The sequence below is a fragment of the Anser anser genome (assembly GCF_964211835.1).
Source record: "Anser anser genome assembly, chromosome: 23".
NCBI lineage: Eukaryota > Metazoa > Chordata > Aves > Anseriformes > Anatidae > Anser > Anser anser.
Window position 1 is genome coordinate 1,928,640 of NC_139744.1, and position 15,371 is coordinate 1,944,010.

At 48.5% G+C, this 15,371-nt stretch overlaps 1 protein-coding gene across 1 annotated transcript; it reads right to left on the bottom strand.

The window, feature by feature from the left end:
- Positions 1 to 21: 21 nt before the first annotated feature.
- LOC310885886 (uncharacterized protein) lies at positions 22 to 15,371 on the bottom strand. The gene is made up of 16 exons (XM_083809687.1): positions 14,713 to 15,371; positions 13,687 to 13,769; positions 12,973 to 13,129; positions 12,571 to 12,732; positions 12,073 to 12,198; positions 11,726 to 11,952; positions 11,258 to 11,403; positions 8,667 to 8,779; positions 4,739 to 5,320; positions 3,767 to 3,849; positions 3,042 to 3,198; positions 2,463 to 2,624; positions 1,879 to 2,004; positions 1,494 to 1,720; positions 887 to 1,017; positions 22 to 333 (listed from the first exon to the last, which is right to left on the bottom strand). Exons 1-16 carry the CDS (start codon positions 15,295 to 15,297, stop codon positions 308 to 310), a joined length of 3,093 nt encoding a protein of 1,030 aa, XP_083665813.1. The 5' UTR covers positions 15,298 to 15,371; the 3' UTR covers positions 22 to 307.

Genomic DNA, 15,371 nt, shown 5'->3' on the forward strand with positions numbered 1-15,371 from the left:
AACTCAGTTTGCAGACACGGGTTTGTTGATTGCATCAGGCAGAAGCAAAGTTTTATTAGAGAAGGTTTTTCACCAGCAGGTACGTGAGTGATCCTGACTAACTCAAGTAACTTCTAGGGATTGCAGCATTACAGAACAGAAGTAGCAGAACAGACAAAAGGGAGGCCCCTGCCAGGCCCCCTGAGATACATGGCAAAGCGTCGCACAATTACTTCTACTTTCTCTCCATAGAGGCGTGCAGTGAACAGCGAGTGTTCCTGTTTTGTCTGTGGGGTTCTCTGTACGTCACCTTCTAGTCCATGCATCCTCAATCACAAATTCTCCTGCAGGTCACTGGAGGAAAAAAATGAGAAACATTATTTTGATTCGGACAGAGACAAGATCTCTCGAATAACAACAAAAATTAGGCTGTGTAGTGCCCTTATTTCAAGAGCAGACTTTGTTAAGGAGGTGGCAGACAACCCAGGGAAACCCAGAAATTCCCTAAATAATTGTGTTTTGTTGGGAATTTGCAGTGACAAAGTTTCAGACTTGAGTTACAGTGGCAGACCCGTTGGCCAAGCCCTGTTTGGCTGTCTTCTGCTTTACTTCCAGATCTTTTCCCTATGTCTCTCCCAGCTTTCTCCTCCTAGTCCTGCTGCTCCCTCCTGTCTCTCATCTGCTTTCTGCTGCTCCGTTTCCGTCAGAGCTCTGCTTAACATATTTCTTAGTGACACTGCCGATTTTGCACTGTAGTTAGATCCACCATAACATCCCATACCTGCAGCACAGTAACTCTCTGGGAGTGCATTAATAATGTCTTAGCAGATTGCGTTGCCTCCTGGCCTTACTACTAAGGAACAAACTGGAAAAAAATGTTTTCTTTTTGTGGAAACCAGACTCTTACCCTGTATGTCTCCGGTCTTGCAGGGTGGGACTTGCGGCTGGCAGTGGGAAGATGAAGTTGTAGTATAGGTGTGGCTTGTCCTAATGACTCCTCCTCCTACGCCAGTTCCTACTCCGATTCCTCCTCCGTGACTAGTGGGAGAAATTTGGTGAAAGAAATAGGCAGTTTTAGAAAGTTATTTGGCACTACCGAGGGCATAAAGTGTCAGACTATGTCTTTACAGGGGTTAGAAATGGCTGAGTATTTTACACAATGCTCTGTTTTTTCATTTTGCTTTCCATTTGTGCCCCCTTTTGCCATGGAAATGGCAAAGCATTGCAATTAATTTTGTTCTAGCAGCTCTCACCCATCTTATTACAGAAAAGAGATGGTGACAAACGCTAACATAATGCTAATAGCTACAGGGCTGGAAGATTTGGTTTCTTTGCTTTGCAGATCCCGAGGAGTAACTTTTAGTTCAGACTTCATAGTAAGGCTGCTCATGAGACAGCTTTGTCATCTCAGCGAAAACATTAAGATGGGCCAAATGTGGTGTCAGATTCCAAATCCATAATTCAGATCCTTGATATTTTCCTTTATTCTGTAAAAGATTCAGGGATTTACGTACATAAGGTCCTGCTGTCCGCCTTCCAACAAGCAGCGGTAGGTCTGAATCTCCTGCTCCAAACGGCACTTGACATCCAGGAGGGTCTTGTACTCCTGGTTCTGGCACTCTATTTCCGCCCTAATTTCAGCCAATTGCTGCTCCACGCACGTGATCTGGTTCTGTAGCTCCCCGAGGAGTGTGTTGTACTGGCACTCGGTCTCAGCCAGAGAGGATTCCAGATTATTCCTCTGGTAAGCAGGACAACCAAACAAAGAAACAAGATTCATTTAAATGTCACTACGGAGCTTATTATTTCCAGTGCAGAAATGGAAGAGTTATTCACCCGTATCCTGGAAGAGTTATTCACCAGAACCCTGTCACAGCTGTAGGAGAGCACACCACCCACCTGGCTGAGCTGAGCCTGCAGATCGATTTCCAGGGCTTGCAATTGGCGTCTCAGTTCGGTGACCTGGTTGTTGCACGTCTCGACCTCCTGACCGCTTGTAATAACCTCCCGATTCACCTCCTCAATCTGCAAAGCACCAAGCGAGTGTAAAGACCTTCAGAGTGCATCTGTGTAATTTGGATTTCTTTTACTGAAACAGAATACAGTGAGCAGCTAGCAAAACCAAAAGTGAGCACGGTGAGTTCCCTGTGAACTGGGCGTTAACCGCCGTCTTCAACTGCTTGCTCTTTTACAAATCGCATTAACCTCATGGCTATTAAGTCTCTTTAATCCAAATGTGGGGTATTTCAGTTCCAACACCACACCACAAGGCCTCGCGGCAAATGCTGCCGTTCCAGATGGGGCATAGCAAACTGGTCAGACAGGCCCGGGTCTCCTGTGGAACACAGGGTGTGAATGAGTGCTGAGCCTGGGCTTCATCGCAAAGGGCAACTGCTTATTTTCTCTGTGTCTGTTTTCTGAAATGCTCCTGTGCTCTGAAATGTGCTCGTCGGTTCGTTTCACAGCAGGCGTGTGTCGCTTACCTTGCACTCGTACCAATCCTCAACTTCCTTGCGGTTGCGCGCTATCAGTGTTTCATACTGGCATCTCAAATCCTCCAAGATTTGCCTGAGATCTGGTCCAGGGCAGGCATTGACCTCCACACTCACATCTCCAGTCGATTGTTTCCTCAGACAATTCATTTCCTGGAAATATAACCCAGATCAGACACATTTTGGCTTTTAAAACAGCATAGAAGAGCAGAGCTCGGTGGCTGAGAACAGCGCTCCCTGCCTGGCATGCCTCCCAGCTGTGGCTGTGAACCACTGAAAGATGGTGCAAGTGTTTTCCCCGACAAATCTGTTGGGTAATCTCTTTTCTCACCCACTGCAGTCAGCAGCAACTTTCACCCCCTCTGGCTCTCCCAGTGCCAGTCCCAGAGAGGAGCAGCTGCCTCGGCCTGAGCTCCTGCACCACCCAGCAGGCAGGCAGGTCTGAACCCCAGACCTGTTTGATGGGAAAGCTGTGGTATGGATCGGCTCATCTTTACTTCTACATTCAGATCTTGTAGGCAAAACCTTGTATGCCAGGGCTGTGGTGCTCCTAGAGGAGCAGGAGCCTACCTCCTCGTGGTTCTTCTTCAGGCAGCAGAGCTCCTCCCGCAGCGACTCCAGCTGTGCCTCCAGGTCAGACCTGCAGAGAGTGAGCTGATCCAGGACTTGGCGTAAGCCGTTAATGTCAGCCTCCACGCTCTGGCGAAGGGCCAGCTCCGTCTCGTACCTGGTTTGTGAAAAAAAAAAAAAAAAAAGGAAAAAAAGGCAGAAAATCAGAACTGGAACATCTCACGCGCACTCAGCTTCTGCAAAAATCTCCTCTTCCCATCTGCCTGCTCTGTACCTCGCTTTGCTGGCTAAGCTGGATGCACTGTGTGTTAGATTTCTGCCCTGCACTTGGTGTCTGTTATGTGCCAGCTATTTTTCCCCATCTGTCTTTCTCCCCCTTCTCTGTGTTTGGTATCACTCACCCAGCTGCATTTCTGCTTTGGTGATCCCGATCTGCACTGGTCTGTGATGGAAATGCACCCAGTATACCACTACGGGCCACTCCCTGCAGTGTCAGTCCCAGGCCCTAACCACCAAACACCATTGCCCAATGTTTTACCCAAGAATACTAATTATGGGATGTCTGATGACCAAGAGCAAAATGCCTTTCATCACTCCATCCTGCCCTAATGTGTTGCAGGAGACTTGTCTGCAGTCTCTGCATGGGGTGAGCTGGGGCTCCGCGAGTGGGATGCGAAGGAGCAGGGAGGAGGCAACGGGGTGCATCGGCATGGAGGGGCACTCACTTCACACGGAAGTCATCAGCAGCCATCCTGCTGTTATCAATGTCCAGAATGATCTTGTTGTTATCAATGGTTGCGCAGACAATCTGGAAGAGAGCAGAGCATGAGAGATGGCTCCCTTCTCTCTGCTGCAGTAGTCTACAGGTGTATCTAGGGCACAGTTAGATATTAGCTCTTTACAATTTCCTTTTTCCATCACCTTTCTACTTAAATTGCTTTGTTCCTTGAGCAGAGCAGCTGCAGGAGGTTGCTGTGCCTCCTTGACTAGCAGGCAGTAAAGAAGAGAGGATGCGAGTTAGAGAGCTGTGAGAGGGGAATTCCCAGTTTCAAGGTGTGAAAGGAAAGTTCCAACGATGCTTCACAAAGAGGTGAGCATAAAGAACCTTCCTTGAGACATCAAAGCTCAGCTGACATTTAGGGTGGCTTGTTCTTGACTTCAAGCTTAAGGATTTTCAGGGAGGGCAGTTGGAAGGTACCTTTAAACCTAAAGATCATCTGCAGCTTTCACTGGGGGCATATTAGTATCAGGCTCTTTGTGCCACCACTGCAAACAACAGGCAATTTTAAATACTCAACTTTTTTCACATAGCATTTATAATGCTTTGTTTGATACAGCATTTGCTATGTGTGCTTTCCTCTTGCTCTACAGTTCTCATCGCTTTGCCTTTCTACAGGGCTGACACCACTGCATTTCATCAGAGCACAGTTGGTAATATTAAACTGTACAGCCAAAACACAGCGTAACAAGGCATCCTTCTTCCTTTTAAAGAGTATTATCCTACCTATGTCACCCTGCAGTATGCGTCTTTGATACTCACTCATACTCAACAGTGTCACAGAGGAAATTGCTACAATTTATGATTTGCAAAGACATTTTACAGCAGTAAAAATATCTTAAACAATTGCAGTAAGTTCTAGATGCAAAATAAGAAATGAACCTTAACAATGACAGGAACAACTGGAAAATGGGATTACCTGATTCTGAAGGTCTTCAATTTCTTTGTAATAGCAGCTGTAGTCCCGGGGCTCGCAGGAGAGGCCCTGTGTAGCGTACCACTCTCTGATTCTGCATTCCAGTTCAGCATTTTCCTTCTCCAAGCACTTCACCTTGTCCAGATAGGAAGCCAGGCGATCGTTGAGGTTTTGCATGGTCACCTTCTCATCGCAGGATGAAAGCAAACAGTCGCCACCAAGACCACCAACAACCACACCGCCTCCAAGGCCAAACCCGAGGCCATTGCCATAGCAGTTGCCACCTCCATAGCTCCCACCAGCCAAGCTACCAACACTCAGTCCCCCTCCATAATTCACTCCACCGCAGTAGCTCCTTCCAGAAAAGCCTCTGCCACTGCCTATCCCATAGGAAGAAATCCGTGCTCCACCACCACCACCAATGATACAGCTGCCACCACTGCTCCTGCCTTTGCTAGACACAGTAATAGTCTCCTTAATGTTGCAACTCATGGCGACAGCAGTTGGAAATGCAAGCAGAAGCCCAAAGCAAGTTGCACAGCTTGATATTGAATCAGACTGCGAGTTGTCCGCTGCCACGAAACTCTATTTATACCTTCCACAGTGGGTGTCACCACTGGCTCCTCTTCCCATAAGGCTGGCTACTCTAGCCATTGGTGCCAAGAATAATTTCTCAAAGGGAAGTTTCCTTTCAAGATTCCCCATAGACAAGGAAGATACTTTACATGTCTCTTGCTTATTTCAAAAATACATTAGCAATAATGTTTTATGAATCATCAGCTTTTTGTTTATGATGCAAACTTTACAACATTAAGCCAGGAAAAACACTGTCCTAAATTATATACCAGGAAGAAATCATTAAAGGTTATTGCATCAAAGAGCTCTTTATCTCTCATTAATTTATTTTCATCTTATTTTGAGTTGAATAAGCAGTTTTCTTACAGGGTGCTGATGTTTGAATATGTAAGATGAAAAAGAAAAAATACATACGAAGTTTGACTCTCGAATGATGTATGAGGAATGATGTAAGAACTTTGTGGAAAGATCAGAGGCAGAAAGATTAACCTTTAAATCTCTTCAATGGCGAAATAACAATTCCCAAAAACTCAGCTAAGAGACGTGACGCTGTGGAATGGGCTCGTAATGGCCACGGACGAAAGATTCTTCATTTGTGATTTGGGCTCTCCGGCAGTTCACAAAGGGTTTGCTTCTTTATATGGAAAGCATAAAATAGCATCCTAGGACTTTAAACATTGTCCTGCCACTCAGTGAAAGATTTTTTTTTTTTTTTTTAAACACTGAATGGGGCTGGAAACATCCCATGGGCAATGTCTCTGTCAATATGTGCTACATGCTTCTGAGACGTTTGAGACCACTGTTCTAGGAAATATGAAGACAGAATTGCTGATGAAGCTGGCGGAGCTATTGTTACCCACTACAGTTCTGGACTGGTTTGGAAAAGAAGGATTAAATAAAACCAGAGGTTCTTCTCTAACCCTAATGTCTCCAAATCTTAGCTAGGCAGAGAAAGAAAAAAGCAAAAATCCTTCCACTCGTCTAACATCAAAATATCCAGGCTAAGCTCATTTTCCTGAGATATTTGGCTAAGACACAAGTGCAATGGCCTTCTCTGTAGGGAGAACCTGTTTTTAGCCACCGTTGAGCAAGAGGCAGGCATTCCACGGCTCCCTGAAACTAACCGTTCCCTGTAGGAAATTCTCCAAGCCTGCTTCCCCAGAGAACAAGTGAGATGAAACTCCTGCTCACATCCCCACTCCACGTCAGGACAGCAGATTGGTGTAGCTGTTATGGCAAGTAAATAATCCCATTTACTGAAGGACTGAAGTGTCCCAGTATTCGTGGATTTTACCATCACTTATTGCTCTTGCTCTAGTTATTCCTTTGTAAGGATGCCTCCTCTTATCTCTGCATCCTTGGATGTCACTGTGCCAGCAGTGAAAGCTGGCAGTATTCCTGTGATATCTCCAAGTAGGCTGGAGACAGAGTTGTGGAGGCACTTGCTCCAAGTGCTTTACTCAGAGACGAGGAGCACGCCTCTGGCAGAGTCTGCGGAAGCTGAACCCAGGTCTCCTGGATCCGTCTGCAGTGCCCGAATGTCAGCCTGCCCTTCCTTCCACCGTGTGCTCTGCGCAGTGCCTAAATGCAAAGGAGCCAAGCTAAGAATAGGTAAAAACTTTAATAAAAAGTTACTGTGCATAGAAAGGAATATCTGAATTTCATTACTAGGACTAGAGAGCATAATTGGAGTCAGGGTGTGGTGGTAGGAATGAACCGAAACTGATGTAATGTTGCATTGCTTGAAGCTTTGCCTGTCCTGCGTATGATTCCTCAGGAGTTTCCCAATAGCTGTCTGCAGCAAGCATCTTTCCTGAGTGAGCACACATTCCTTCCTCTCCTTCACAGTTATCATTTTAGCACATCAGAATAATGCAGGCAGAAACATGGGACTTATGCCTTTGTGGGAGCGGAGGACGTCTACATGCTTATTGTGGTAATTGCTGCAGAGAGGATGGCTCCTGCCCCTGGGAGCACGCTGGTCCTCGGGGGGACCTTCCCCTCGGACCCTCCTCTTTGTGCCTCTGCCCAGGATCCTTGCGTGGAGCGCTCTTGCCCTCTGTTTTGCTATTTTTCCTTTTTTTCTTCAGGGAACGGGTGCGCTAGTTAAGCTGAGATAAAATGAAATCACTGCTCTGAAGATCCCTTAAAAAAAAAACAACCCTAAGCTTTCCCTCCTTATTTTCATTCAGTTGTGTGCGCTCATAAGCTTCCTGGGTCTAGTCTGCGTGGCACAAAGAAGTATGGAAATCTCATGGAAATGTAATTTCCAGCCCAAGGCTCGCAGCTCCATAATTTGCAGCTCCCTAATGTATGGGTTGTTTCCAGGGTGGTTGCTGCTGGGGAACTGTTTATCCCAAGCCACCTTCTCATGAGCGGCTTCCCAGACGCATCCCGACTCGTAGGTCCGGTGTCTTAGGATCTGAGTCTGTAGGTCCCTGGAGGCTTTCCAGAGGCATAGGCATAACCTCAGGATCATTGGAGTCCTGCAGCCCGTGTCATTAGGTCTCTTTCACCTCTCAGGAATTTAGGACAGCTCCTTTGTGAAAGTGCGTGCGTTGTTCCTGCCGGACCTTGTGCGCCGGGTGGGAAGGCCTTTGATGTGAGTACAGGGAATCCGACGGAGCAGCTAGATGTCAGTAGCAGGTCACAAGAGAAGGAGGCTCCCCAGCTGGTGGGAGTCAGCTGGGGCTCCCAGAAGAAAGTAGCAAGCTTTTCTCCTTTGGGGGTAGCCCGGAGTTTCCAGAAGACTGAAAACTGGAAGCGTGTCTGTACAATGCCCTTGTATTATTAGAGGAAGACTGGCAGATTGGGAAAGGTCAAGACCAGAAAGGACACTTACTAAGGCCAAGAAAGGGGTTATGTCTGTCTTTGCACTGAACAAGGCAGGAGAATACAAAGGGAAAGGAACGTGGAAGGAAGTCCTTCCAACTTCTTCTCAGCTGGAGCTCTGAGAGCAACTGGGATATACACAGAGGAGTCCAACCACTGGAAAGTTTCCATTATAACCACGATAAGTCTCTCTCTCAATCTGCTGGGAAGCACATGCCATACACGTCTACCAAGGGATTCCTGCATCAAGTCCGAGACTTTCCCTAGGACTGGAACTTGTCTTTAAAGAAGACTTGATTTAGAGTCTTGGTTTAAAAACATCTACTGATGGCAGCTGTTCTGTGTCATTTTGCAGTTGTTCCAGTGCTGAATTTTCTTATTTCTTTTTATTTGTTATTATGCTCTAGCCGCCGGATAGTAATGGTTTTAGTGTCTCATAGATAAAATCAAATAACTACCACTTACTCATCTCTCCATGCACTTCTACAGCAGGAGAAGGGCATCCTTCACCTCCCTGACACACTGATGGTGGAATTTCTTCAGCCACTTGCTGCCTGTGAGCCTTTGAGAGGCTACTGGCCTGGAAGGTTCCAGGTAGTGTTAAATCTATTTCTGTAGCAACAGAGAAATCAATTTCTGTATAAGAGGGGAGGCTAGAAAAGAGTGCCACACTAGACTGTACATGTGGTCCTGAAGCGTTTCTGTCTTTATACCCTTTCTCTTTCTCCCCGTGAGGATGACTGCTTCGTAATCTCCAGCTTGGGACAGCAAAGGAATTACCAGGTGGGGGTTGCCTTGCCAAGTCACCCTGTGAGTGTCACTCTTTCCGTAACAGCCACATCGCAGTGCTCCAGAAGTGAAAGCAACCGTGGCCAGTGCTTTAGCTGTAAACCTGCGGGGTGGAGTGAGCGCATAAAACCAGTCACTGCGGGGTTTTCTGGTCCAACAAACAGGGTAATCCTCAAAACCTCCTCCAGCTCCTAATGGCTTTTAACTGAAAATTCCCCAAATGCAGACTGACCCCGTAAGCTTGCCTCAGACGATGCCCGTGGCTGCACCCACCAAAAGAGCTGCAGGGCTGAGTTACCAAACTGCTGCCCTCGCTTTTCTGCCCAGGTCAGCGTCAGGACACACGCACGCTGCCCGCCCGCACTGACTCAGCACCAGCTACCTCTGCTCTTTGGGGGCAGAGGAGGGGGTGATCTTTGCATGTGAGGTTTAAGAAATAATGGCTGTGTGTATCGAAAGACTCTAGCTGGCTTTTTTCTCTATCGTACTCTCTGCTGAGCTGCACTTTTTCAGCCCCCATCCTGCCCCCTCCGGTTCTGCAAAGAAGGTGTGATAAGCGTAAAGGTGCTCCTTCGGCAGTTTCTGATGCTCGGGTTGAAACTGCTTGAAACAGAAGGACGCCTGGTCAGTGACTCAGTCCCCAAGTGAGAATAGGTAGGAAATTAACTTTTTGCCACCACTCCTTTTCTCAGTGGGAAGGTGCCTGTAATATGAAAGGGCTGGGTCTGGGCAGAAGCCATCTCAGCAGAAATTAAATCAGTTGTGGGACCAAGATCTCCGGGCTGGATGGTGAAGTGTGAGCGGGCACAGCCCAGACGCACCACCCGGGGCTGAGGCACTCTCTACCTGTCCCATCACTGACTTTCTGCCAGTTCTCTTTATTCTCCTATATACTTTTCTGTAATTGTGCTTTAGCAAAGCACTCTGCGGGAGGAACGCAGGCATCTGCCTGCAGGGGCTGCCCGGGAGGAGCTGCCCGAGCCCTGCGAGGTCCGCGAGGCCGCTCTCTGGCTCCCGCTGCCAAAGCCGCTTTGCTCCCCGTGGAGCAGATCCCAACCATTTCTGGAGCCCCTTGCGTGTGGCTTCGCAGCTTCTGCTGCTGGGGCCATTGCAGAGGCTGACAGGCCTGGCCGGGGATGTGGTTTGCACCCGGACCGGCCCCTGCTTTGCTAAAAGAACTCAGTTTGCAGACACGGGTTTGTTGATTGCATCAGGCAGAAGCAAGGTTTTATTAGAGAAGGTTTTTCACCAGCAGGTACATGAGTGATCATAGTACTGGTTAACCCCAGTAGTAGTCATGGTGGCTGGGCACACGCAGCAATACAGACTGGAAAAAGCAAATAGCAAAATAAAGCAGAATGTGGCCCAGCGCTCTGCTCATCCCTCTGACACATTGCTTAGCACCGCTGAGTAATACAGAAGAGCACGTTCCTTGCTCTTTGCAGAGGCATACAGTAAATATTCTCTCTCTTTATCCATGGCTCTGCTGCAGGGATCTCTTGTTGTACACTCTCATTTCTCTGCTTAATCACAAATCCTTCTGCAAGGCACTGGAGAGATCAAAGAAAACATTACTTTGTTTAAAGCAAGAACAGATTCTTTCCCGCGCTGTCATGCCACACACATACGCAGCACGATCATCTCACAAGCCAGCTCAGCTGGAATTTCAGATAAATACCGGCCCTTCCCAGAAAGGCCCGGTTGCTGCCTGCTTGTCGGGGACCGATGTGCTCCGAGGCTGCCCTTTTACACAGGGGTGCCAAAGGTGGGAGCTGCAGACCCTGCACCCGCAGCCACCGGGATGAGGGAGCGGCACCAGGGTCCCCACCAGCTCCGTGCCCCTGCTCACACCCATTCTGGTGGGTCAGCTGCCACCACGGTCATGTATTTTGCTTTCAGTTTGGCTGGAAGTTTCCCCCTGAAACAGTACTAGTAATTTTCTACCCAAATCCCCATTGTTCCTGCTTCTTTTTCAGTTTTCAGGGCGCTCCTTTCTCCTGCTCTCCCTTTGCCCTAGATTTCATGCTGGTCCTTCCTCTGTGTTCTCTGCCTGTCTGCGGCTTGCCTTCGCTGGCTCTCTCCTCCTGTCTCTCCCTCTTCTTCCTCCTCACTTTTTGCAGTTCTTGTGCTTCCTAGCAGACTGACAGCTACTGCCTGATTCCTGAAAGCGCTCTCTGTAGCCACTCCTCTGCCTTTCCCAGTAGCCTCACAATAAAACAATAAATACCCCCTATAAACTGCATTGGAAAGACCTTTGTTGCTGCCTGTCCGTGTTGCGCTAGGAAGGAGAGGACTGTGGAAGTCTTGCCGTGTTGCAGTGCTTACCTTGTATCTCCGCAGCTGCACAAGATGGCATCTGGGAAGACGAAGTGTAAGTGTGGCTTGTTCTAATGATACCTCCTCCTCCTATTCCACCTGTTCTTGCAACTCCTCCTCCTAGCCCTGACGATTGACTGATTCCTCCTTGCTGACTGTGGGGACAAGAAAGTGACATTTAGTGAAGGATTTGTCAGATAAATCAGAAGTACGGTTTGTTCGTTGACCCTTCTGCTCTCAATCTGTTTTCCTCTTGGGCATAAAATGGGCAGGAAGCTGCAGGGAGCTCTCTTCTCCTGGCAATGCCTGGCGCAGGGTAGGGAAGCAGATCATCCCCGCTGTCTTCCAATCAGCCCAAATAAGTGAGGAAGGGAAAGGAGCTGGAAGAAAGCCCCCACCCGTAGCTCACTTTGAGGTTGTTTTAAAGTACCCAGGACATGGCTATCGTGTCTCTTGGTGTGTCTCGAGGATACTCACATGAGGTCCTGCTGGCCGCCCTCCAGCAGGCAGCGGTACGTATGGATCTCCTGCTCCAGGCGGCACTTGACGTCCAGCAGGATCTTGTACTCTTGGTTCTGGCACTCCATTTCCGCGCGCAGGTCGGCCAGCTGCTGCTCCACGCACGTGATCTGGCTCTGGAGCTCAGCAAGGTGGTTGTTGTAGCGACACTCTGTCTCAGCCAGGGATGCTTCCAGGTTGTCCCTCTGAAGAAAGACGTGTGGCGTGTTAGAAATACAGCATGGGAAGCACTGCATTGAACTACAGATCCTTCCACCAAAGCAGAACCGTGCAGCAGCTGAGCTGCGCAGCGGCGCACCACCCACCTGGCTGAGCTGAGCCTGCAGATCGATTTCCAGGGCTTGCAATTGGCGTCTCAGTTCGGTGACCTGGTTGTTGCACGTCTCGACCTCCTGACCGCTTGTAATAACCTCCCGATTCACCTCCTCAATCTGCAAAGCACCAAGCGAGTGTAAAGACATTAAGGGAATGTTCCAGTGTGAGTCAGGCTGAGGATTAAGGAAAAGGCAGAGGAGCTAGTGAAAAACACGGAATGGGAAGAGTTTGGGTGAAGTCTCTCATCCTAATGAAGTAAACCCTGCATGTAATTCCTCTTCTAATAGTGCCACTGTCCAGTCCTTCCCACTCCTCATCTGCTTTGTGAAGAGCTCCTGCCTCGAGTCTTAATGACATGTGGCAGAGTGGCAGTGTCCCCAGTGGCACTTGGTCAGCTGAAATCAGTGCCAAATACTGTTGTTTTTGCTTAAGTTAAATAAGTGTGGAAGCATTGCCTGGAAAAGTCAAAGCTGAATAAATTTGCTCACCTTACACTCATACCAGTCCTCAACTTCTTTGCGATTGCGTTCGATCAGTGTTTCATATTGGCACCTCATCTCCTCCAGGATCTTTCTGAGGTCTGGGCCAGGGCAGGCATTGACCTCCACGCTTACATCTCCAGTCGATTGTTTCCTCAGACAGTTCATTTCCTGCAGAAAATCAGATCATTTTTTTAAAAAAACAAGGAAAACAACTGCGAGAGCCTAGTTCCCCTGTAGGGAAGAGCAGAGCCCCTGGCAGAGCCCCTCTCTGGTGGGCGTTCTCAGCTCCTGGGTGGCGCGCGCCATCTGCATCCATCACTTGCAGCAGAGGAGGAGAAACCCATCCACAGCCAGCGGTGGATGCGATTAGCAATTAACGCTTTTTGCTGGAGAGGAGCAGGAGCCTACCTCCTCGTGGTTCTTCTTCAGGCAGCAGAGCTCCTCCCGCAGCGACTCCAGCTGTGCCTCCAGGTCAGACCTGCAGAGAGTGAGCTGATCCAGGACTTGGCGTAAGCCGTTAATGTCAGCCTCCACGCTCTGGCGAAGGGCCAGCTCCGTCTCGTACCTGAGAGAGAGAAAGGAAGCAAGACAGAGTAGTCAGAGCCTGACCCCACCATCCGCTCTTTTTTTTGACGTGCCCGTCCACCTTTCTTGCAGTGGTTTCCTAGCTAGCCTCCCAGGACACTAGGGAAAGCAATCTGGGCTTGCTCTGTCAAAGCCTGCCCTCAATCCACTTTCTCTGGAGCTTTCTCACCGGGGCGGAGGTGTCACTCACCGCGTTTCCGTGCTCCGACAAGAAAAAAAAACAAAAGCTTCCCTTCTGCAAGGCACCGTGTGCCAGGATGGCAGCTCAGGTGAACCCGCGCCCATCCCTGTCTGCGAATCCCTGCAGCTGCTTTCTACAAACCTCTGATCTCCGCACAAAACCCTGCTGTTGCCCCAACCTGGAAGTGCCACCAGTGAAGGCAGCTCCAGAGGCACTGGATGAGAGTTTTCCTCGTAGCCTCCAGCCTGTCCTGAGCATGGGGTCACAGGGGACCTGGCCAAGAGCTCCTCGCCGCGAGGCTTTAGGTGGGGGCGCGGGGCCAGAGGCAGGGGTGCTGGGTGCTGGGGGGTACTCACTTCACTCGGAAGTCATCGGCTGTCATCCTGCTGTTATCGATGTTCAGAATGATCTTGTTGTTGTCTATGGTTGCGCAGACAATCTGGAAAAGAGCAGGGTTTTTTACTCAGTCCTGAAATCTCTTCCCTGTATCCTCAGGCTCAGGTGTGCCCAGAGCAGACCCCGAGCTCTCCCTTCTCTGATGCTGGCTGCCAGGCGTGGGGCAGCTGAGCATGGCAGTCACAGGGGTGAGGGAAGTACCATGGAGGCATTAAAATTATAAAACACAGTTCAGATGCAGACAGCTAGGGAACTATAATTGGTGCTGTCCAGAGCCTGCCACGATCCACCCAACCTTTTAAGTCTAAATCTCACTTTCATGGATAAGAGATACAAAAGCTTTGTTCTGAGACGTAATTATAAGTCTGTCTCATTCTGTCTGTTTCCTGGATTCTTTTCACTTTATTCTTCGTTGTGCATTGACATCCTAGAATTTTTGCCAAATACACTTTGCAGGAAAATGTTTTTAATTTTAAATTGCACACTCAAAATGCATTCAGGCAATGCTCTCCTTGTTCTTGTTATTAATTACACGTCCAATACATCCCAGTTCTGTGTGAAAGAGTAAAATTTTTAAAAAAAGAAATAATTTTGAACTGGAAATCTGCAAGACTGGTGACAGCATAATGTAAATTCACGTTACTCATTATTTATTTCTTGTTTAGTTGTTTTCTTGGCATACATCTATTTAAACATCTTGGCACAGATCTAGTTCAGAAAGACTATTGAGCCAAGCAAGTTGTATTCTGTGAACCTAACACTTTCCCTTTCAAATATATCTGATGAATAAAAGCAATGGAAACAGTCCAAGCACTCAAGACTTTTACATTTCAGCTCTAGGGCTTTCTATGGGCAGTTGTCTTAATGTCTGTTTACAAAAAGCGTTGTACAACAAGGAAATGTTACTCTCGATAACTGCAGTAAGTTGTGAATCAACGGCGTGAGAGAAGCTTCCGAGGGAGAAAGCAGCTGAGAAATGATGTTACCTGGTTTTGAAGATCTTCTATCTCTTTATAATAGCAGCTGTAGTCCCGTGGCTCACAAAAAGGGCCCTGCTTGGCGTACCACTCCCTGATTCTGCACTCCAGGTCAGCATTTTCTTGTTCCAGGCACCTCACCTTGTCCAGGTAAGAAGCCAGGCGGTCGTTAAGGTTCTGCATGGTGACCTTTTCGTCACCAGAAAGAAGAATGCCATCACCAGCAAAGCCACCTCCAACTACCCCTCCACCAAGACCGATACCAATGCCACCTCCAATGCCACCGCCGAAGCGGGCACTGCCACCGCTGAATCCAATGCCCGGACATCCTCCGAGGACGGCGGCTCCTAAGCCACCTCCATAGTTTCCACCAACCAAGCTGCCAGTGCTCAGTCCTCCTCCGTAACTCACACCACCACAGTAGCTTCTACCAGAAAACCCTCGGCTACCACCTATCCCACAAGTCGTGTATCTTCCAGAAGAGACTGAGGAGATCCGTGCTCCTCCACCACCACCACCGCCACCAATAACACAGCTGCCACCGCTGGTCCTGCCCCTGAGCGAGCCAGTTGTCTGCTTAATACTACAACTCATTTTGAGGACAGCTGCAGATCCAACCCAAAGCCCAAAGCAAGATGCACAGCTTGATATTGAATCAGACTGCAGGT